General features: G+C 37.9%; 3 protein-coding genes across 7 annotated transcripts in view; 2 read left to right on the top strand and 1 right to left on the bottom strand.

The window, feature by feature from the left end:
- The window catches only part of LOC123879236 (WD repeat-containing protein 7), a 150,080-nt gene that overhangs the window by 77,593 nt on the left and 47,324 nt on the right, over window positions 1-25,163 (bottom strand). The window lies entirely within an intron of this gene.
- Window positions 591-3,272, top strand: LOC123879257 (pupal cuticle protein PCP52-like). Of its 2 annotated transcripts, XM_045926903.1 has the most exons (4): window positions 631-654; window positions 805-1,042; window positions 1,970-2,125; window positions 2,566-3,272. In XM_045926903.1, the coding sequence occupies exons 2-4, from the start codon at window positions 1,031-1,033 to the stop codon at window positions 3,211-3,213; spliced, it is 816 nt and encodes a 271-aa protein (XP_045782859.1). In that variant the 5' UTR covers window positions 631-654; window positions 805-1,030; the 3' UTR covers window positions 3,214-3,272. The 2 variants fall into 2 exon arrangements, with proteins under 2 accessions (XP_045782858.1, XP_045782859.1); XM_045926902.1 differs by lacking the exon at window positions 805-1,042 and having other exon boundaries at window positions 591-654.
- On the top strand, window positions 18,152-24,866 carry LOC123879266 (cuticle protein 1-like). Its single transcript, XM_045926921.1, has 3 exons — window positions 18,152-18,255; window positions 23,398-23,598; window positions 24,126-24,866. The coding sequence occupies exons 1-3, from the start codon at window positions 18,244-18,246 to the stop codon at window positions 24,378-24,380; spliced, it is 468 nt and encodes a 155-aa protein (XP_045782877.1). The 5' UTR covers window positions 18,152-18,243; the 3' UTR covers window positions 24,381-24,866.

Here is a 25,163-nt window from a genome sequence, read left to right as displayed (position 1 = left end):
CTTATTTTGGGAGCTTTAAAGCGTCTGCAAAGCAATACGGCCGACGCGGGAAGTGTCTGGGAGTATTGGCGACATATTTTTAAGGATATTGCCTAAAATATACGTAAAAATCAGTTTGGCGAATTTACGTGAGGTAAGTAATGTTTTTATGTACCTTGATTATCAGATACCTGAAAATTGGCCGTCTAAGCAAGCTAGCACGTAGGCTAGGCATGCTTTCTTAGTACTTACTAACACTACTCAATCGTATATATTTCCTGTGTCAGAAAATACGTAACCTCTGGTGGTCCTGGGATAAAAGTAATAAGAAAACCAGAAAAGAGCTGATAACTTCTAAACGGCTGAACCAATTTTTTTGGATTATAGCTAAGAACACTCTCGATCAAGCCACCTTTCAAACAAAAAAAACTAAATTAAAATCGGTCCATTCGTTTAGGCGCTACGAGGCCACAGACAGATACACAGATACACAGATACACAGATACACAGATACACAGATACACAGATACACAGATACACAGATACACAGATACACAGATACACACGTCAAACTTATAACACCCCTCTTTTTGGGTCGGGGGTTAAAAACGGTACGTACTGTGCTAGGGCATTCATACATCAGTACACATCGCTTAGGACAAGATGAGAGAACTGGTCAGTATGACTTTTTAATCCTTTTTTAACCCCCGACCCAAAAAGACGAGTGTTATAAGTTTGACGCGTGTATCTGTGTATCTGTCTGTGGCATCGTAGCTCCTAAACCAAAGAACCGATTTTAATTTTGTTTTTTTTTTTGTTTGAAAGGAACCTGTAGGACAACATTTTTGATGCTCCTAGAATATATAGCGTCAAGAACCTTACGTTTCCTGCATCCCTTCGCCTTAAGGCCGTTGACGTTTTAACCTTTTTTATTGCATTCAAGTAAACAATTAGTCATCCAGTACTGAGCCTGATCCATTTACTACAGAATATAAGACGGTACGTACTGTGCTAGGGCATTCATACATCAGTACACATCGCATTGGACAAGATGAGAGAACTGGTCAGTATGACTTTTTAATCCTTTTTTAACCCCCGACCCAAAAAGACGAGTGTTATAAGTTTGACGCGTGTATCTGTCTGTGGCATCGTAGCTCCTAAACCAAAGAACCGATTTTAATTTAGTTTTTTTTGTTTGAAAGGTGGCTTGATCGAGAGTATTCTTAGCTATAATCCAAGAAAATCGGTTCAGCCGTTTGAAAGTTATCAGCTCTTTTCTAGTTACTGTAACCTTCTTTGAGTAATCGGGGAACATACATTAAAAAAAAAAAAAGATTCCGACGAATTGAGAACCTCCTCCTTTTTTGGAAGTCGGTTAAAAATAATGATTCATAGGTATTCCCCTTTCGAACCGCCGACCTTTCGGTTTTAAGTCCACTCTTTTAACCGTTGAACTATTGATGCTTTAGCATAATATATACACTATGATTTCATCATGGTGTACACAATAATTTTATTAATGAATTAAATAATTTTATAGAAATTGATATGAATTTTACGCAATTATGAAACAATTGTTTGAAAATCAAGGAAAACATAACTAGGAAGTTTATATTAATAAGAAGATTTTTTTTTAAACTGTTATCCTGTTGATTATTTTCTTATAATTGTTATCTTACTAGATGGCTTACCCTGGTTTCTACTATTTATTAGCTGAAGCCCGTGATTTCGTCCGCGTACATTTAGGTTACAATACTCCTTGGGAACTATTTGATTTTCCGGGATAAAAAGCCTATGTCTGTCCCCGGGATATAAGCTAACCGTGTACCAAATTTCGTCAGAATCGGTTAAACTGCTGGACCGTGAAAAGGTAGCAAACAGACAGACAGACAGACACACTTTCGCATTTATAATATTAGTATGGATTTATGTCTCGTTCGCGTACCACAAAGTCTATCTTTAGAATTCATATTGTTTTGTTTATTCACAGTTCCTAACCGCCCTACTCGCCTGCGTGTCCGCAGCGCCCTCTATCTTAGCACCGTACCCGTATGCACTACCCATCGCCGTAAATGGGGCAGCACCTTTAGTGGGTGCACCGACCATTTCGCCTGGCGACATTGCAGCTGTTGCTATAGATGCTCAGGTAACTTGTGAACCACATTTGGCTCATAGAAGCGTATGTGAGCTACACGTGGTTCATCGACCGGCTTATGGCGCATGTGTACCCTATGTGGCTCATAGGATATCTTGAAGTACATGACGTTCACGATAATTTACGAACTCTATTTTCCCATCTAACCGCTCTTCTCGCCTGCGTGTCCGCAGCGCCCTCTATTTTGGCACTCTTGGTTCATAGCACGAGCGACTGTGAGCCACATTTGGTATGGGAGTTTACGAATTCTGTCTTGCCATCGATCCAGGTGCACTGTTACTCAGTAGAACCGGTAAGAAACAGAACGTCTAGGACCTACGCTGTAGCGATACTCACTAGAACGATCTCATCTATCTACGTTCTAAGCTATTGTGGCTATGAATGGGGTGAAGGTAGATTCAAAAGTATAAAAACTAAACTTACCTCCACAGGTTAAGTTCGCTGATCAAGCCCGTTACATCAGTGACGAAGCTAAAGATATAGCAGAACAAGCTATTGAAAAACAAAACCAGGAAGTCCGCAACGCAAATGACTTAGCCAAAGAAAAAGAAGAGGAAGCCTTATGGGCTGCAGAAGAGAAGAAATGGCAAGCACTCAACGAATTACAAATTGCTGAGGCTAGAATTGCTGGATCAATTGCTAGCAAAGTTGCTGCTGAAGCCGAAAGTACCAAAGCAAAAGCTGAAGCTACAGAAGTGAAAAGTGAAGAAAAAGCTGAAATTAAAACTGAAGAGAAAGCCGGAATCATTAATGAAATAGTAGAGGTTAAAAGTGGAGAAAAGTCGGAGGTGAAAACTGCTGAAGCCGGAAAACCAGCTGAAATTGTAATGCCTGCTGAGGCTGCGAAAGAAAACGCTATTGAAGTCAAAGCCCTAACTCCAGAAATAGCTAAACTCGAAGCGGCTTTAGCGGCTCTCAAATCGGCTTTAGCACCTATAGCTATCGCTCCAGGTTTTAACTACCAGCCTTATGTAGCACCGATATCCTACACTCAAAATTCCGCCTACAGCTTGCATCCTTTCCAACATTTACTGGCAATACCTTACCAGTCGACTTTATCTGTTAAGAAAGTATGGTAAATAAAAGTTATATATGATGAATAAGAAGGTAGTAAAGTGATCTTAGAATTATTAAGTTATTTTTGAGTTTTTTATTTTCATCCTTGACTTTAGCGGCTATGAAATTAGCTTTAGTACCTATAGCTACTGTTCCTTTTAATTTTGAGGATGGATGGAAAGACGGAAAGATGCATCTTTTAATTTTTGAGATTCTGTGCCTCAATAGGAAAAAAGGAACCGCTATCCGATCACTTTGTTGTCTGTCTGTCTGTCCGTCTGTTCGTCTCTCGTGTCTGTCAAGAAAACCTATAGGGTACTTCCAGAACTAAATACATCACACACCCTCGGTGCGCGAGTCTGACTTGCTCTTGGCCGTTTTTTTCAAGTGTAAATACACTTGAAATCCCTTCGGGTACAGAAACGTAAAAAAGCTTTTTGAATTGTCCATAAACAAGTGTAAATTAAAAATTCATAACACCCCCGACAAGTGAAGGTTACAGTAACTGGAAAAGAGCTGATAACTTTCAAACGGCTGAACCGATTTTCTTGGATTACAGCTAAGAACACTCTCGATCAAGCCACCTTTCAAACAAAAAAAAAAAACTAAATTAAATTCAGTTCATTAGTTTAGGAGCTGCAATGCCACAGACAGATACACATATACACAGATACAAACGTCAAACTTATAACACCCCTTCTGCGTCGGGGGTTAAAAATATCAGCCACTAATTGCTTTTATCTTAAACTGCATCATCTTTATAACTTCACCTTGTTTGCTGAGATAATAGATACTTCTTCTTCTTTGTCGTGTCACTCTTGACAGAGCGGTCGTGATCATCATTATATTTATATATATCAATAGATACTTAAGATATAATTAATTGTACCTACAAGTATTTTTGGTATGCGCAGGGCGCGTTTCAATCGTGCGCGCGGCACGTGCCATAGGTATTTGCAATTGCACATTGTGATCTGATTAAACCTACTTAACCCGTGCTTTAGGCGGCTCAGTGATATTTTTAGGGTTCCGTACCTCAAAAGGAAAAACGAAACCCTTATAGGATCACTTTGTTGTCTGTTTGTTTGTCTGTCTGTCCGTCCGTCCGTCGTGTCTGTCAAGAAACCTATAGGGTACTTCCCGTTGACCTAGAATCATGGAATTTGGCAGGTAGGTGGGTATTATAGCACAAGTACAGGAATAATCTGAAAACCGCGAATTAGTGGTTACATCATTAAAAAAAAATTAAAATGTGTTTCAATTTTCAAAGTAAGATAGCTATACCAAGTGGGGTATCATATGAAAGGGCTTTACCTGTACATTCTAAAAAAGATTTTTATTTATTTTATGGCTAATAGTTTTTGATTTATCGTGCAAAATTTTTGAAAAATACCCGAGTACGGAACCCTCGGTGCGCGAGTCTGACTCGCACTTGGCCGGTTTTTTCTGAGTATTTAAGGGACCTTTAAATCAACATATGATTAAACCAGATCCATAATAGGTACCCTACCTAAATCCCGATCAATGGAGGTCTGCGCCAGTGCGTGGCCAAAATTCGTTTAGGAGAACATTAAGTATTTGATTAGGTGATAATGCAAAAATACTATGTTTTTTAACCCCCGACCCAAAAAGAGGGGTGTTATAAGTTTGACGTGTGTATCTGTGTGTCTGTGTATCTGTCTGTGGCACCGTAGCGCCTAAACTAATGAACCGATTTTAATTTAGTTTTTTTTTGTTTGAAAGGTGGCTTGATCGAGAGTGTTCTTAGCTATAATCCAAGAAAATCGGTTCAGCCGTTTGAAAGTTATCAGCTCTTTTCTAGTTACTGTAACCTTCACTTGTCGGGGGTGTTATAAATTTTTAATTTACACTTGTTCAAGTTATAATTCAATTTATTGATAATTGCTTCTGCATACCACAGCAATAACACAGGTAGCGAACAAATTGAATTTATAATAGGCCTAATTGCCTGTACGCGTCCATAAAATTGTGGAGGCCACGTCTTGTCTATCCGTACCAGTAGGTATTCAAGACTTACTTTGTAGTTCCATCTATACACGACGAAACAAGAAGAAATTAAACAGCACTTAAATCCGACTACTACCCGCGAACTGCCGATAGAAAGCGATAGATATAGTATACAAGATAAATTTGAAAACTAAAATCCGACTGCGATCTTCTTAATAAACACTGAAATATTATAGTAAAATTGTTTTTCTGTCGCTTGGTATATTTTAATGTTGTAGTACATTTATATTTATGAACTCAGAATTTTGTCCTCTTTCATTTGACACCCCACTCGATACAATAGAAAAAAAAAGAATTTTGGAGACCCCTACTTTTTTCATGTAACATCCGTTAGGTCAATTTTTTAGGATAAATGTAGGCACGGCTTTGCGCGTAAGTTGATAACTAGCCACGGCCGAAGTCTCCTAACAGACAAAATGCAAAAAAGTGAAAATCTCAAAATGCCTAAGTATTTCCAGTGTTATCACTACCCATCCATACTAATATTATAAATGCGAAAGTGTGTCTGTCTGTCTGTCTATCTGTCTGTCTGTCTGCTACGTTTTCACGGTCCAACCGCTGAACCAATTTTAATGAAATTTAATACAAACTTGGGATACATCCCGGGGAAGGACATAGGCTACTTTTTATCTAGTTAAAGATAAAGCCTTTGTATATTTATGATAGAATTTCAGTTAAGGTACGTTTAATCATTAATTTCTGTGGTTAGTGTCTTTCAGCCACGCACATAATATTTTTTTTTTATTCACTATAGGCAAGCGCTTGACCACAATCACACCTGATGTAAAGTGATAATACGTCGCTTTCTCGTACGACAAATATATGTATTGCCGAAATAATATTGACTTGTCTAACAATAGGAACATTTTGACCAATTTGACGCTTCAATAGATAAATAATGGAATTTCATTGAACCTTTGAGTGGGCACGTGAGACCTGGTATCCACTCGTGGGTGGTGTCAATTCGTAGGGCATGCCTTTGTTATTAGTTGCTTTGTCGCTGGGTCGATGGGCGCCGTCTACGTATTTGCTCATTAGAATATGATTTATTTAAGAGGATCGTCTAGTCACACTATCACACTTCACACTAATATTATAAAGGCGAAAGTTTGTGTATATGTGTGTATGTGTGTGTGTGTGTAGGTTTGTTACTCCTTCACGCAAAGACTACTAGACGGATTTGGCTGTTTGGAATAGAGATAGAAAATATCCTTTCCAGAGAGGGGTCGCTATTCTAGACCCTTGGAACCCTAACGTCTACTTATCGTATTTTCAGAAATTCCATTTGAGTGAAGCCGGACCAGCTAGTCCATACTTAATATTATAAATACGAAAGTGTGTCTGTCTACCTGTCTGTCTATCTGCTAACTTTTCACGGCGCAACAGTTAAACCGATTTTGATGTTTGGCACAGAGTTAGCTTACCTCCCGGAGACGGACATAGGTTACTTTTTATCTCGCAAAATCAAGGAGTTCCCATGGGCATTTGGCAGATTATAGCAAATTAAGCTTTTGGTTCCTTTTATATCATGGACTTCCGCAAAATAACGCCTGCTTCTATACTACATAGGGTGTGGTTTTTGTAATACTATAAACAACTGCATTTGAGTGGTAACAGGTAACAGGCCACAGTGTAAGGCACCGCGCCTACCACCCTCGCAACGCTCTCCGATTATTTCATCAGCAATTTTCGTTGTCGACGACCTTTATTACGCCCGGTGCGTTCTTATGTTTCCATAGTCTTGTCGCGGCTCTTTTGACGCACTGCTTTGTTTTTAACCCCCAACCCAAAAAGAGGGGTGTTATAAGTTTGACGTGTGTATCTTTGTATCTGTCTGTGGCATCGTAGCTCCTAAGGTGGCTTGATTGAGAGTGTTCTTAGCTATAATCCAAGAAAATCGGTTCAGTCGTTTGAAAGTTACCAGCTCTTTTCTAGTTACTGTAACCTTCACTTGTCGGGGGTGTTATACATTTTTAATTTACACTTTGCTTATGAACAGATGAGACTCTCATCTCTCATCTGTTGGTAAGTGATGTAAGTCTGAAATGGAAGCGGGCTAACCTGGAAGGGGTGTGGCAGTTTTTATTAAACCCACACGAATTTGGTTTGGAAAAAACACGAAACGGGTTAGAAACTTTTTTAATTAATTTAAATTACACCTAATAATTAAAAAACAGAAAGCTTAATGTCATTCAGAGGGTGATGGACATGCTTGGAGTTTCTCTACGTGATTAAATCGGAAATGAGGGTATCCATACAAGAGACCAGTTGTAGGTGAAGCCTGACGTTTTTAATTCCCGACCCAAAAAGAGGGGTGTTATAAGTTTGACGTGTGTATCTGTGTATCCGTGTGTGGCATCGTAGCTCCTAAACGGCTGAAACGATTTTAATTTAGTTTTTTTTTGTTTGAAAGGTGGCTTGATTGAGAGTGTTCTTAGCTATAAACCAAGAAAATCGGTTCAGCCGTTTGAACATTATCAGCTCTTTTCTAGTTACTGTAACCTTCATTTGTCGGGGGTGTTATAAATTTTTAATTTACACGTGTTACAATCTTCCTAGCTGTCGTGAACTGCTAATGATAATCGTGTCGTGAATCGTGCGATGATGGAAACGGTCTAGTACATTCCGTACTCGCCCGCAATTAATATATTTACTATCATTAAACACGATGCCCTCGTGTGATAGGATACAAAGTTTTATATTTTTGAATAGGTACGCGACACTAAAAATAAAAGTTGTTGTGTTCATTAATTACGTTAGGTAATTATTCGTTCCTGCAATAAAAACAAATTTATAAAAATACATATATTATAATAATAGACTATTTATTACTATGGAAGCTGCAATATTTATAATAGGAAATAATAATTACTTATTATTCTTATTAGGGTTCTGTAAACCCGAAGGGTGCCAACGGGACCTTGTTACCAAGCCTCCGCCCACACTGTTTAACCCCCGATCCAAAAAGAGGGGTGTTATTACTTTGACGTGTGTATCTGTGTATCTGTCTGTGGCATCGTAGCTCCTTAACTAATTAACCGATTTTAATTTAGTTTTTTTTTTGTTTGAAAGGTGGCTTGATCGAGAGTGTTCTTAACTATAATCCAAGAAAATCGGTTCAACCGTTTGAAAGTTATCAGCTCTTGTCTAGTTACTGTAACCTTCACTTGTCGGGGGTGTTATAAATTTTTAATTTACACTTGTGCATATATAATTACTAGAGGATGCCCGCGGCTTCGCCCGCGTGGATATCGTTTTTTTAAATCCCGTAGGAACTCTTTGATTTTCCGGGATAAAAAGTAGCCTATGTGCTAATCCAGGATTTTATCTATCTCCATTCCAAACAGCCAAATCCGTCTAGTTGTTTTTGCGTGAAAGTGTAACAAACATACACACACACACATACACAAACCTTCGCCTTTATAATATTAGTGTGATTTCTTCGGACAAAGCCTTCGTTATTCTGATATGTAGAACGTCACTTACAGGTAAGACTGAAAGACACTGACCACAGAAATCAGATTAAATGTAGAAGTGTTAAAAGTGACATAAGAGTGAACTAGAATGACGGAACTCGGTTTGATCCTGAATCGACGATATGTCAAATATTAGGCTATGGGTGACGTGAAATCATAGACAAATAGAGGATTCATAGGCTTCCTAGCGTGAAATATTTTTTCCCCTTACGTTTGCTATTTAAGACCTGCCTACCTGCCAAATTTCATGATCCTAGGTCAACGGGAAGTACCCTATAGGTTTTCTTGACAGACACGACAGACAGACAGACAACGAAATGAAAGCCTAAAAATTTCTATTTTTTTAAATTCACAGACACTTAACTAGTGTGCGCCTATCTTTCACAATATTACTTTGCTCTCCAGTGAGCACATAGCTTTATTTCACACATTATACATTATAATTTATAATAATTCGCTCCACATTATAACAATTCACAGAAACGTATAATAATAATTAAATTATTAAGAATCGATATGTCATTGTAATTCAAAGACATGTCGATAAAATTATAACCATTGAGTTACTGACCATAGACAGAGTGAACTAGAGTGAGGGAACTCTTGGTTTGATTCTTAATCGACGTTATGTCAAATTAGGATGATAACTAGCCGCGGCCGAAGCCTCCCACCAGACCAGACCAGAGATTAAGAAATTACAAAATTCCAAACCCTGCCGGGAATCGATCCCGGGAAGATCACAGCGCTAACCACGGCGAAGGTCATCGTTTTAGGGTGGATATCAAATACTCATATTATAATAAATAATGCAAAAATGTGTTAGTTTGTTGGTTTGTTCTTCTATCACGTCGCAACGCAGCAACGGATTGACGTGATTTCAGGGTTCTGTACCTCAAAAGTAAAAACGGAACCCTTATAAGATCACTTTGTTATCTGTCTGTCTGTCCGTCCGTCCGTCCATCCGTCGTGTCTGTCAAGAAAACCTATAGGGTAGGTACTTCCCGTTGACCTAGAATTATGAAATTTGGCAGGTAGGTAGGTATTATAGCACAAGTAAAGAAATAAATCCGCAAACAGCGAACTTGTGGTTACATCATTAAAAAAATTAAAATGTGTCTAAATTTTCAAAGTAAGATAACTATACCAAGCGGGGGCATCATATCAAAGGGCCTCTACCTGTACATTCTAAAACAGATTTTTTGATTTATCGTGCAAAATGTCGAAAAAAATACCCGAGTACGGAACCCTCAGTGGGCGTGTCCGACTCGCACTTGGCCGGTTATTTTACATGGATATGTAAAAAATCTAAGAATTTCCACGGGCTTTAAAATCCACGCGGACGAAGTCGCGGGCATAAGTATGGAATAAACCGATAAACCAACAAACAGACACACTTTCGCATCTGTAATATAACTAGTGATTTCCTACGATCCTTGTCATTCACTGAGACTTTCCATCGTCCTTCTGCTTCCTCATACCGATGTGTGATCGAAAACTGGTAACGAACGAAGTAATTAAATTGTACCAATGTATTCAGTTCATTGTTTATATGGCCGCCTGTTACACCGTTGCGTAACTGTTCGAACGAACGAACGTAAGTTCTTCAAAAGTTTAGAGTAATGTGAAAATATTTTCACTATATAATTTCGGGATAAAAAGTAACTCATGTCTCTACCCAGGTCTTTAGCTACGTATAAACAAGATAAAGTTGAAAACTACTAAAAAACAAACTACTACAAGTGTAAATTAAAAATTTATAACACCCCCCGACAAGTGAAGGTTACAGTAACTAGAAAAGAGCTGGTAACTTTCAAACGGCTGAACCAATTTTTTGGATTATAGCTAAGAACACTCTCGATCAAGCCACCTTTCAAACAAAAAAAACTAAATTAAAATCGGTTCATTCGTTTAGGAGCTACGATGCCACAGACAGATACAGAGATACACACGTCAAACTTATAACACCCCTCTTTTTGGCTTTTGAGGTTAAAAATGACAAAGAAACGAGTCAGAGGGTGTTAAGAGAGTTCTCTCCGTCACTCGCTTCATACAAACGTAGTTCCAATTTCATTTGAATATTAAGCGACCAAAGTCCATGAAATTTTGCAGACATATTCTAGAAACTAATATCTATGTCTGTGTTTTTCCAGATTTCTATTAAAATATTCGGTTTCAAAGTTACGCGGTCTTAATTTACATGCAAATCTTTGAGCCCCACAGACACAGATATTAGTTTCTAGAATATGTCTGCAAAATTTCATGGACTTTGGTTGCTTAATATTCAAATGAAATTGGAACTACGATTGTATGAAGCGAGTGACGGGAGAGCCCTGTTAACTATTATAATGACTAACCAATAACAAACGAGCCCATGTTTTCCGCACTCTTCTATCCACGGAAAAAGTTAGTACAGGAAACATTTTTGTCTTTGTCATTCGTATGGGATTACGTAGCAGAGAGGGCCATATATTAACTTCTCTCCGTGGTTAGAACAGGTACAGCAGTGGATGTCTACGACAAAATTACGACACCCAGTGCAACTTTGAAACGTACGTTTTAACATGACGTATACATCCTATTAGCAAAATGATTTTTTCGTTCATTCAGAAATTTTTGATATAAAAAAAACATTCGGATATTGTAATTCAGTTCGACCTTCACTACGAATAAAATCACTTAACCACAGTATAAAGAAACACTTCATACAGTCGGTCAATGGGGAGAATTCTATGTTCGACATCTAGAAAAACATTTCACCTACAAATCCTAAACCCTAGCCCCTAAACCCTAAACCCTAGGAATCCTATGAATTGAGAATGAGATAATTCTCATTCCTGCACCCTGCATTCTCCGGGTTGAGGAGTTGGGACATGAATTTCAATCACGAATATACAGAGCAATCAACCAGACAAAGAGACGGGAAAGAATTATACCAACCATGTAGAAGACGACAGATTTTTCAAAATTATAATTTCTTTTTATTTGTACCAGAATATTGTAACAATAAAGAGAAAAAGAAAGAAAAAACCGGCCAAGTGCGAGTCAGACTCGCGCACTGATAAATTAAAAACTACATATTATGCATAAAAATAAATAAAAATCTGTTTTAGAAAGTACAGGTAAAGCCCTTTCATATGATACTCCACTTGGTATAGTTATCTTACTTTGAAAATTGAAACACATTTTAGTTTTTTTTTAATGATGTAACTACAAATACGCGGTTTTCCGATTTATTCCTATACTTGTACTATAAGACCTACCTACCTGCCAAATTTCATGATCCTAAGTCAACGGGAAGTACCCAATAGGTTTCTTGACAGACACGACGGACAACAAAGTGATCCTATAAGGGTTCCGTTTTTCTTTTTGAGGTACGGAACTCTAAAAATAACGAAGGTCTGGCACGCGCTGGCTCTAGTCCATTGGGTATGCTACGACGGATCGACTCGTCCGCAAACATCAATGGCATCGTCTCACTGTATTTAACTACACTGTGGTTTAATCATGTAATATCGTATATTTTGTCGTAATATTAGTATCCGTGCGCCAAAATCCACGCTCTAATTTCACAGGAAACCTAACACTAGGCCGCGTGGCCCGATACACTTTACAAGGTGATGACCTAAATTCTAACTAGTTTAGTTTTTTTTTTTTATTATTCACTATAGGCAAGCGCTTGACCACAATCACACCTGATGGAAAGTGATGATGTGGTCTAAGATGGGACGCGTTTACCTAGAAGGTGCCTATTCACTCTTGTTTTAAAGATACCCGGATTGTAATTAGTAGGAAACACAGATCGCGGAAGAGTATTCCAAACCTTAGCCATGCGTATGAGGAATGAAGACGCAAAACGTTTCGTGCGTGTAGATGGAATGTCGACGACATAAGGATGGAAACTCGCCTGACGTCTTGCGGTTTGGTGGAACAAGACTTTATGTAGCTGAAGGTTTCTATTAAATGGGGGTATTTTTTAACCCCCGACCCAAAAAGAGGGGTGCTATAAGTTTGACGTGTGTATCTGTGTATCTGCCTGTGGCATCGTAGCTCCTAAACTAATGAACGGATTTTAATTTAGTTCTTTTTGTTTGAAAGGCTTGATCGAGAGTGTTCTTAGCTATTATCCAAGAAAATCGGTTCAGCAGATTGAAAGTTATCAGCTCTTTTCTAATTACTGTAACCTTCACCTGTCACGAGGATTTAGGTTTTTAAAATCCCATGGGAACTCTTTCATTTTCCGGGATAAAATGTTGCCTATGTCAGTTTCCGGGTAGCTTCCTCTGTATCAAATTTCATCCAAATCGGTTAAACTGTTGGGCCGTGAAAAGCTACGGACAGACGGACGGACGGACGGGCGATGTGATATCCTAAATTGGAACAATATTAAGGATTGTTATGCAATTGGCCTTCCATCGAAGGTTACAGGCGTTATCCCTATGTATTAGACATTGTTTACTAGTGAACTGTTGATATGTAGCAATTGGCAATATGTTTATCCATACTATCCATACTAATATTATAAATGCGAAAGTGTGTCTGTCTGTCTGTCTGCTACCTTTTCACGGCCCAACATTTTAACCGATTCTGACGAAATTAGGTATAGGATTAGTTTATATACGGATATATATAGACGGACATAATCTACTTTTTATACCGGAAAATCAAAGAGTTCCCACGGGATTCCCAAAAACCCATCCGCTTAACCGGTAAAAGGTACAGAGGTAGCTTGCGTCCCTGTAATTGACATAGGCAACTTTTTGTCCCGGAAAATCAAACAATTCCCACGGGATCTTTAAAAACCTAAATCCACGCGGACGAAGTCGCGGGCATCCTCTAGTTAGGCAATATTTCACGCCAACTTCAGACAGATGGGCGATAGAATGGCGATAGACTAATGATTTTATATTTACACACGCTTTTTTTTAAAAAAAATTATATAGACTAGCGTTTGGCTGCAATCAGACCTGCTAGCAAGTGATGATGCAGCCTAAGATGGAGCGCGCTTGCCTAGAAGTTGCCTATTCACTCTTGACTTGAAGGTACCCATATTATACGTGGAAGGGAAAACTGACGCCGGAAGGGCGTTCCATATCCTAGCGGTTCGAATTAGGAAAGAGGAAGCAAATCGTAGCTTTAAGCTAACATGGCATGTTATACTACAACTTTATGTTTAATCAAAAATGAGGAGTTCCGTAGTAGAACCGATATACCTAAAATCATGAGATTTGGTAGGTAGGTAGGTCTTATGGCACGAGTAAAGGAAAAATCCGAAAACCAGAAATTTGTGGTTAAATAACAAAAAAAAATTAAAATAAATAAATAATAATTAGTATTTTCAATTTTCAAAGATAACTATCATATGAAAGGGTTTTACCAGTACATTCTTAAACAGATTTTTATTTATTTTTCTGCATAATGGTTTCAGATTAGGAAAGGTATTCTGAATCAGTGGTAGATGCTTTTGAGGATTCAAAAGAACTTGTAAAAGACCAATTGAATAAAAATATTTTGAATTTGAATTTATCGTGCAAAATATCGGAAAAAATACCCGAGCACGGAACCCCCCGAGGGCGAGTCTGACTGGCACCTAACCGTTTTTTTTTTCGATGCAAATCGTACAGAATATTTTCTAATGAGAGAAAATGTATGTATATAGAGTAAACGACATTAAAAGCTGTGTAACTGATTAATGATTCTATTACATGCTCACCGTGTACCTTATATGTCTCGCACATGTTTTACAAAGACACAAGTTTTAATTTATTATATACAACTAGCGACACGCCCCGACTTCGCACGGGTAACTTACTACAATTTCAAGTCAAGTGTGAATAGGCAACTTCTAGGCAAGCGCGCTCCATCTTAGGCTGCATCATCACTTGCTAGCAGGTCTGATTGCAGCCAAGCGCTAGTCAGTAAAAGAAACAAAAAAAAATTGGTTGTCTGTAAAGTCGGTTTACTGACGATAGTTGAACGTGACAACAAAGGCCGATTGTGCTTCTTTGTCGCTCGTTCCGCGCTCTCGCTTGCACTTCAAGCCTTACATGGAACGCCCCAGAGCGAGGTAACGCCGCATGAGTCATGTTTTTTCGTGCGTGCAGCCGGCTCTATCGAATTATAAGACGTTGTCACGTCAAAAAATCGTAGGAATATCTAATTATTTTATCTTTTGAAAATAAATTATAGCCTGTGTCACTCAGGAATAATGTAGCTCTCTACTGGTGAAGGAATTTACAAAATCGGTTCAGTAGTTCCAGAGATTACTTCATACATACAAACATACAAACTCTACCCCTTTCAAAACCCTAATTTACCCTCTTAGGAGTTGAATTTCTAAAAATCCTTGCTTAGTAAATGTCCACGTCATAATTGCTACCTGTATGACAAATTTTAGCACTATCCAGCCAGTAGTTCAGCTTTCATCTAATGAGACTAGTGACCGCCCATAGCTTCTCTCGGCGAAAACATATTATATCCTTTTAATTCCCTCATCATCACTAACTTATCGCTGGCACACTACTGAGCACTGGTTTTCTCTCAGAATAAGAAGGGTTTAGGCCATAGTCCGCCACGCTGGCCCAATGCGTATTTGCAGACTTCACACACCTTTGAGAACATTATGGAGGTAACTCTCAGGTATGCAGGTTTCCTCACGATGTTTTCCTTCACCATTAAAGGAAAGTACTATTGAATTGTTTACCTATTCTACTTTGATGATACAGTGCCAATAACAACTGTACAAAGTTCCAACTCAACCGTATAAACGATACGCATAGGTAGCAAACAAACAGACAAGCATTAATTTTTGTATAAGTATACGATAACTATGTTATTATTTTATTAATGTTATTAGGTTATACGGTATAAGTTATGATCATATATGTTTTAGAGGTTTTGTATGTTTTTCTATGAATTATTATGGCTCTAACATTGAAGTGCCTAGGTCTTTTGTTTTATGCATGACTAACTTTTTTCCGCAACTTCATCCGCGTGATATAACTAGCCTGTCTGAAATGGCTAAATACGAAAGGGCTTTACGTGTATATTCTAAAACAGATTATAATTTATTTTTATGCATAGTTTTTGATTTATCGTGCTAAATGTCGGAAAAATACCCGAGTACGGAACCCTCGGTGCGCGAGTCTGACTCGCACTTGGCCTGTCTTTTTTCGTTCGGAACCTTACAGCCAGGGTTTCCTGCTCTGCCTGGTGATCTCTGCTACATTATCACCATATTACATGAAATTAGGTTAGGTTACATGCTGAGAAATAAGTTTCTCCGTTTGGCATCTAAAGTGGGCTCTACACTCGCGGCGCGAACGGCTGCGAGAGCCCGCGACAACTGCGAATCACAAGTGTAGATGTTGTTCACGCCTTCGCGTTCGCGCTTCGCGTCTTATCCCGATCAGTGTCATTTATTGGTCCGCGACAAATGGTTTGCGGCGCGAACGTGAATGCATCGTCAACGTCACGAACAAGGCTGTCGGCCATATTCACAATTATTACTATGAGGTCTCACAGCGCGCTCGAACGCATAGTGTAGGTTCCACCAATCAGATCATTGTAAATTGACGTGATACAGTCATCTGATTGGTGGAACCGACACTGTGCGTTCGAGCTCACTATGAGACCTCATAGTAACGTTTGTGAATACGGGTGTGTGAAGATTTGCGAGTATGGATCGAGGGACACAGTTCACGCGTGGATCGCGGCATACATTCACGGCGTGTATTAACGGCGCGACTTCACGTGCGAGTGTAGAGCCGGCTTTACAGCTTTCTGTGTGTGACAGTAAACATAAGGTGACCAAGTTTCATAAAGTTCGTCCCAGTATGACAGGCGGTATTGCACCTTAAATGTCACGTGGTATGCTGAGATACATTGTTTTTTCGTTGGCATCTTATAGCCAGGGCTTCCTGCTCCGCCTAGCTGATCTCTGCTACAATATCACCAGATAACATAGAGTTAGGAAACTAATAGAAATGGTAAATGGAATATTCAATCACAAACATAATATATTTGGACAAGTGTAAATTAAAAATTTATAACACCCCCGACAAGTGAAGGATACAGTAACTAGAAAAGAGCTGATAACTTTCAAACGGCAAACCGATTTTCTTGGATTATAGCTAAGAACACTCTCGATCAAGCCACCTTTCAAATTAAAAAAAAACTAAATTAAAATCGGCTCATTAGTTTAGGAGCTACGATGCTACAGACAGATACACAGATACACACGTCAAACTTATAACACCCCTTTTTTGGGTCGGGGGCTAAAAACTAGGCATAACTTTTTTACTATTTGTACCGAGCCCAAAACAACCTTGTTTGGTGAACTTGTGGTCGAAACTTTCAATCTGCTTTTTCATGGATTTTATTTGTCCAAACAGCATATTCAATTACAACTTAAGAAAAACACAAGGCGTAATTTTTCTCATATTTACAATATTTTTCGGAGTTTTAGTCTGTCTGTCTGTATGTGCGCGCATCACGTGCAAACTACTGAATGGATCTAAATGGAATTTGGTACAAAGGTAGCTGACAGTCCGGTTTAACATATAGCGTATTTATCCCGAATTTTTTATCGACTTTACTCCATAAGTCCGTCAAATCGAACTGATTTTAATAATTCTTGCTTCATAAGAAAGTGTGTACCGTCAGGTAAGGTTGTTCAAGTTTTGTGAAGATCTGATGAACAGTTTCGGAAATAGAGCAAAAACTCCTCAAAAGGTAACATTTCGAACCTACAAGGATAATTTCGATATTGAAGATATTTTTAGCAAACTTTCATAATACCAAGAGTAGGCCAAACCAAAAAAAAAAATAGCAAGCACAAAATGTAATATCATGATTAAAATTTCGATCCCATAAATTACATATAAAAAAGCCAACCGGTCCGAAAAATCAAAAATAATCCTTCGAGAACCAATTAAAAGAAATTAAAAACCGGCCAAGTGTGAATCAGACTCGCGCACCGAGGGTTCCGTACTCGGGTATTTTTCCGACATTTTGCACGATAAATCAAAAACTATTATGCTTAAAAATAAATAAAAATCCGTTTTAGAATGTACAAGTAAAGCCCTTTCATATGATACCCCCCTTGGTATAGTTATCTTTTTTTTCTGTTGTTTGTGCTATAAGCCAACCTACCTGCCAAATTTCATGATTCTAGGTCAACGGGAAGTGCCCTAAAGGTTTTCTTGGCAGACGCGACGGACGGACGGACGGACAGACAGACAACAAAGTGATCCTATAAGGGTTCCGTTTTTGTTTTTGAGGTGCGAAACCCTAAAAATAATCGATAACCAATTAAAAGAAATTAAAAAGGCCCTGACAATATGATCTGTCACTTGTAAAACTTGACACTACAACAATATTCCAATACGGATCGCCTCTATATTTTTTAAATGCCACAAACAAAACAGGTAAGTGCTTTATCGTAGCAATGATTACGGGCACTTTCAATGTACTCACGACACGTATAAAAGACCTCTGCAACACCAGGATAGTATTCAGTAGCTCTCGGGTAGTCTGACAAAGAAGTTCACGATGAGATTTCTGGTAAGACATCATTAATCTTATCAGATAACAATTTCAAAAATAATTATAGCGGTCTTGACATAAAAATAACCCTAATTTTTCATACGCGGTGAATTCAATTTTGAAAAAAAAAAATAACCTACACATAGTCTTTAAAAATAATTATAACAAGGGAAGCGCGATCTTAACATAAAAATAACCGTAATTTTTCATACGCGGGAAATTTAATCTTGAAAAAAAAAATAACCTACACAGTCTTTAATAATAATTATAGCAAGGGAAGCGCGATCTTGACATAAAAATAACCCTAATTTTGCATACTCGGGAAATTCAATCTTGAAAAAAAAAACCTAATTATTGTGATATAAAATTACACGGGATCATTACAGAAAAATAACCCATTTTTTGAATGATATTACTGCATTGCTTTTCGTAGTCATGAAAGTTTCAGTTTTTTTTTGGTTGGTCTTCTTAAACTAGATATAAAAGGAACTTGAAAAAAGTGGGTGGTAATTTATTTCAATAATAATAATAATAATAATTTACTAATGATTTTTAAGGAAGTGTCATTTGATGGTGTTTTCCCTTGTTATAATCATTTTGTAGTTTAAGGATCAGTGTAACATAAAAAAAACAACCTACTTTGATTTCTTCGACATGAAGCAAACGGATTGACTACACGATAAAACCTAATGTTTTGATCATTTAAGATTTATTTGCATTTTATTTTATTTTTGCTGATTGCAAAATCGTAGAGTTATTAATCAATGCTTTGATATTATAAATGCGAAAATGTGTATTTATGTCTGTCCGTTTCCTTTTGACAGCTCTTTATTATTCGTTCTTATAGTGGCAATAGAAAAACTCTGTAAAAAATTCAAGTCTCTACCTATAAGGGTTCATGAGATCCAGCCCGCTGACAGACAGACGGACGGACAGCGGAGGCTTACCTGGCTTAGTATTAAGGTCTTTTCAGGCCTTTTCAGTTCATTAGGCACTCGTGAAAGAAATTATTCTTTTCTTATATTTTATCCGACAATTTTACTGTATGCTTTATTCTTTAACAAAACGATTATTCTTGTACATATTATGTAACTTTGATTCATAGATATTTTTCTCCTCTTTTAATGGTACAGAGTTTAGTTCATCCAAAAAAAAGTTTTTCTCTATTTACGGTAAAAATAAAACGGTAAAGAGCCTTCTTTTCGTAATACCTGAATTGTAATATGTAACATATGAACCATTTATAAAAGACCTTTCGTATGCATTAATTTCATATGAAAATTGTAATGCTAATCCAAAATCATCTTTATCACTAAGGAAATAAGTGCTAAAAAGTCGTGACTGGGATAGCTTAAGAGATCTTATCAAACTGGTTTAGTTTACGCTCACTTACGCGCTTTGCATATTTGCTATTGGTGGTCAAGGTTGCAGTCAAAGAACAGAAATGTAGATGTGCCAATTACAGAAATTCGATACAACTACATAGTATAAATAAATCAGTCTGCCGTGTCCGTTTGTTTGATGGCACTAAACAGATTTTATTCAAGTTTTCATTTATATATAACAACTAGCTGATACCCGCGACTTCGTTCGCGTGGATGTAGGTTTTTTAAAATTCCCGTGGGAACTCTTTGATTTTCCGGGTTAAAAAGTAGCCTATGTGCTAATCCAGGGTATAATCTATCTCCATTCTAAATTTCAGCCCAATCCATCCAGTAGTTTTTGTGTGAAGGAGTAACAAACATACACACACACACACATACAAACTTTCTCCTTTATTATATTAGTGTGATGTCTGCTACAGGTAGATATATCGTTTTTATTATATCGAAGCTTATTTTTGTAAAAAAAATATGACATCCATACTAATATTATAAATGCGAAAGTGTGTCTGTCTGTCTGTACCTTTTCACGGCCCAACAGTTTAACCGATTTTGACGAAATTCGGTATAGAGTTAGCTTATATCCCGGGGATTGACATAGACTACTTTTATCCCGGAAAATTAAAGAGGCCCCACGGGATTCCTAAAGACCAACCCGCCTAACCGATTTGTATGGGTACTGAGGTAGCTTGCATCCCTGTAATTGACATAAACAACTTTTTATCCTGGAAAATCAAACAGTTCCAACGGGATCTTAAAACCTAAATCCACGCGGACGAAGTCGCGGGCATCCTCTAGGTTGGAAATAAAATAATTAAACAATTTTTTTTGAAATGGGCTACCTTATTTATAGGCTTTTTTATAGGCTTATATATTTTCTTGAACACATTCGCAAATAATGAAGCGTGAACGTGCCGATTTCACGGCAAATTAAAAATATTACGCACTTAACAAAGTCGATTTAAACTTTAATAACAATTTTACAATAAGGTTTGGTAATAGGCGTAGGTAAGGTCTACGCGTTACCCACAAAAATAAGATGGCAAAAAAATCTTACACTATATTTATTACCTACCTATTACAAACTTGCTTGATATCAATTGCTTTCAAATAAAATAAAAACAAGCTAGGTGACCCGCCCCGGTTTCGCTCGAATGTTTTCGAAAATTCAGTCAGTCAGTCAGCTTTTCCTTTTGTAATACACTAGAGGATGCCCGCGGCTTCGCCCGCGTGGAGTTTGGTTTTTGTTAAATCCCGTAGGAACTCTTTGATTTTCCGGGATAAAAAGTAGCCTATGTCCTTCCCCGGGATGTATCCCAGTTCTGTACCTTTCATTAAAATAGGGTCAGCGGTTGGGCCGTGAAAACGTAGCAGACAGACAGACAGACACACTTTTACATTTATAATATTAGTAAGTATGGATTTAGACTCCGGATTACATGATGGCCGCGACTTCCCCCACGTGGATATCGTTTTTTTTTAAATCCTGCGGATACTCTTTGATTTTCTGTCCGTCGCCTAGATGCAAGTTACCTTTTCCAAATTTCTTCAAAATTAGTTAACCTGATGATCCGTGAAAGGTGACAGACAGACAGACACACTTTCGCATTCATAATATGGATCATATTCACGCAGGCGAAGTTCCGGGTAAAAGCGAGTCATATAATGCAACTCATATGTATTCAGGACCCGTCGCGTGTTTGAAATGGATATGGGAACGCCAAATGAGGACTATTTCATAAGGTTGTGTCCGAATATAGCTGTATACAATATGTATACAAGGTCACATAATATTATGTACTCATTCTAAGGGTCATTTCAGATATGTACGAATAATATCGCGGTACGAATAATATACCTTCATAATCTAAATATATAAACAGAAAAGATTTTGGCGAAATTCGGCATTAGGCACAAAGATATCTTGCATCCCGAAGATGCGCATACGCTACTTTTTATGCCGAAAAATCAAAGAGTTCGCAAGGAATTTTAGAAACCTAAATCCATATACTTATATCCTCATATTAAGTAAGATTCTGTGTATTGCGTGTTAGTACTGTCCAACACACCTAGCTTCTCCTTTCACCAAAGGTTGCCTGGTGGTTGAGATTGCTGGGAGCAATAAGACCGCCTTTGCATACAATTGTTTTTAGTTTCTTTGTTTTGTCTAGGTTATTTAATGTTTTGTGAGTAATGAAGTTTTCTATCTATCTATCTATCTATCAATCCACACGGACTAAGTCGCGGGCATCATCCAGTTATACATGAAAATGTAAAACAAGGTACAAAAGTTACGTACATATCTAAATAAAATATACGCATGTGTATACCGACCATTATGTGTATGACTTTAATAACATACGAATATAGTGAGTATGAATTTCATAAAAATATATAAAACCAACCGACCGCATAATTTAATATTAAATATAGCAATCATATTAAAAACTTGACATATATCCTGACTATATATGGACATAATAAGAGTGCCAATGAAAACGGTTGCATCGTAAACGGGCTATAAAACTTGCTGAGATTTATAGATGACTTTTTATTGATGTACTTAGCCAGATGACCCGTCTGCTCGTTTGCTCGCTATTTTTTTTATTTATAAAGAGCCTAAAATTATAAACATGACGGTCGCGAAAGCAAATTACTGTTAATATCATTTACATTTCACTGTTGTATTTTATCTTTTGATAAGAACCAAAGTCGAGCGTTTATAAATAATAATATCTTTATTTTCTCAAGCAACAAAGGCTCACAATATTATGTTAGTAACCATCTTAACCTATGTTAGTAACTAAATTATAATATAATGTATGTTAGTAGAAAACTTATTCTATGTTAGTTTATATAATTAATATATAGTACAATGCGCTTTGAGAGCACTGTCTTGTCGGTCTGCTGTCACCTTCAGGATAATGTATATTTTACTATCAACTCTTCAGCTCTGGAAGTTTCAGCTTTAACCAGGATGTATGTCCGGAAGTACTATGAAATTTGACAAACAGCCCATAAATTATATAGAGTTCGAACACGTATAGATGTGTAAATTTTGCGACTTACGTAAGCTACTTACGTTAGCAAAACTTACAGGTGTAATCGCGGCGTTACAATAACATTTGGAGTTACGTACCACAATTCGGCGACAGCAAAATTTCATCTAAAAATTGCCGAAAATCTAGCCCGTTTATTATCACCTTTACTTTAGTACAGTTTACATAAATATATTTCCTCGCTATAATAAATAACCGCTAAATGTATGCAATACAATAAGTACATAATTTCGATAAATGCCTAATCAACTAATTAAATTTCCAAATATGAACAAAATTGCCTACTTGAAATTCAATCGATCATATCCCTCTATTTGAATAAAGCATATGGTATTATCAGGCTATTATTGATTAGATTAGATGCAACGAAGTTTCAGTACCGACGCTAATATCCGGATTTATGAATTTAAGCGGAAGGATTATTCAAAGGCGTCTTTAAACTACAAATATAATATTATGTTAATCTATACTACTCGTATACAACAGTGGTAAAGTTTGTAAGTTTGTATGTTTGAAGTGGTCATATTAGGAAGTTTCAAGTTAGTAATCAACTCATCACGAACCGACAGGAAACATTTGTATCGCTGACTACTAACTATCAAATCGATCAAAACGTCAGCAAATATAGCAAACTTTTCTTTCAACAGATCGCTTTGGTTGCCCTTTTTTTGAAAAGATTTAAATTTCTCAGTTAATTATTTTAACTATTCTCTCAACAGATCGCTTTCGTTGCCCTCGTCGGCTATGCTTCGGCTAGCGCCATCATCTCCCCCCTGGTATACGGCGCCAACGCTGGCGACGTCCAGGCGGCCGCCATCAACGCGAATGTCGCGGCAACGGACACCGTCCGCGCCATCGGAGAAGGCCAGGCCCGCGCTGCCGAAGCCGCCATCCAATACAACACTGAGGCAGTCCGTCAGGTAAATATTTAACTTATGAAAAAATAACGCGACTGTCGCAACGCAAGACTCCATCCATATTAAACAAGAAGCTGCCATCCAGTACAACACTGAAGCAGTCCGTCAGGTAAATGTTAATCTCATATACAAATGTCAACGCGACAGTCGTCGCTGTCTATGCGACTAGCGCAACTCAAGACGCGCAACGTTATTGGAGACGGCCAGGCCCGCGCTGTTGAAGCTACCATCTAATACAACATGTAGACAGATCTTCAGGTAAATATTTAACTTGTATCATGCAAATGATAACGCGACGATCATTAGTATCAATATTTCTGTGGCAAGACACCGTCCGTGCCTATGGAGAACACAAGCCCGCGCTGCCATTCAAAACAAGAGGCAGAACAGCAGAAACTGCAGATTTGCAAAAAATTCGATACTTTTAAACACTAATTCTTTCTTCTTTATAACCTGGTATCAATCTTTGTTCAGATAAATCTTCTAGCAAAATGTTATATGGTAATATAACGATTCTTTTATTCATCCAGGTCGCTGAAACCAACCGCAACATCCATGAGAACGCTTTCTGGGGCAACGTTGCCGCTTCCCAAAACCTCGTCGCCGCTGCGCAATCCCAAGCTGCCGCCATCGACGGAAACCTGGCTGGTGCCCGCGCTGCTTTAACCGCTGGCTATGCTGGTGCTCCCCTCGCTTACGCCGGCGCTCCCCTGGCCTACGCTGGTGCTCCCCTTGGCGTAGCCGCCGCCTACGGTGCCTACCCCTACGGACTCCGCGCTTGGTAAACCGGTTACCAACCACTCACTAACTAGTCGATCTATTTAGTGTTGCTAAAAATTACCGTCACTACATACTTCGTCTATTTAGTGATGTCAAGAATTAACATGATTAAATACAGCTAGCCAGTTTATTTGGTTATGTTAATTTAGTAAATAAATAACGAGAGTTGCCTCAACTGATTTATAATCCGTTGGGGATGCCCTCGTATGACTGTTACTGATAACGGTGCAAGCTTTATCGGTAAAAGTCGAAACCACCTCAGTATCAAAGGATAACCGAATTTTGCTCAACGGACTCAATATACAAAGGTCTCATTCTGTAACTCTCTTTGTAAATAAGCGAATCTCATGCCATCACTGCCAAAGTGCTGTAAATAAACGCATAACATTTTTTTTACAAACTTCGGTTGTAATTTATATTTTGTTTTCCACTTTTTTATACACACCACCCGTCACTCGTTTTTTGTAAATAAAATGTTTGTAGTAACGAAATAAACGTCGTTTTAATTATTTACTATTCCTTATACATATAGTTCTACAGATTAATTAAGTATAATGATTTTAGGCTTATTTCGTGGTTTTACGATGTAGTAGATGATGTAAATAGCGAGTACTTACCACGAATAAAACGATGATTCGGATTATCGATATTTCAACCCAGTTGGAGCCAATCCAATTCAATATCGATAATCTAAATTTTTTTTTCCAATATGTCCATCTGCGATCGGCCCTCCGGCCATAATCAGATGTGGGGAGTTGTGAAAATTTGTTAATTAGTTTAGGGAGCAT

The sequence above is a fragment of the Maniola jurtina genome, chromosome 27, assembly GCF_905333055.1.
Source record: "Maniola jurtina chromosome 27, ilManJurt1.1, whole genome shotgun sequence".
In the NCBI taxonomy this organism is placed as follows: domain Eukaryota; kingdom Metazoa; phylum Arthropoda; class Insecta; order Lepidoptera; family Nymphalidae; genus Maniola; species Maniola jurtina.
The sequence above is the reverse complement of the archived record's forward strand: the minus strand, read 5'-3'. Positions and strand labels throughout refer to the sequence as shown.

Excerpts from the sequence above, each read along its gene's own strand:
- LOC123879257 (XM_045926902.1), top strand. Across the intron at positions 2,126-2,565 it reads CTGTTGCTATAGATGCTCAG|GTTAAGTTCGCTGATCAAGC; the intron begins GTAACTTGTGAA and ends TTACCTCCACAG.
- LOC123879266 (XM_045926921.1), top strand. Across the intron at positions 23,599-24,125 it reads ACACTGAGGCAGTCCGTCAG|GTCGCTGAAACCAACCGCAA; the intron begins GTAAATATTTAA and ends TTATTCATCCAG.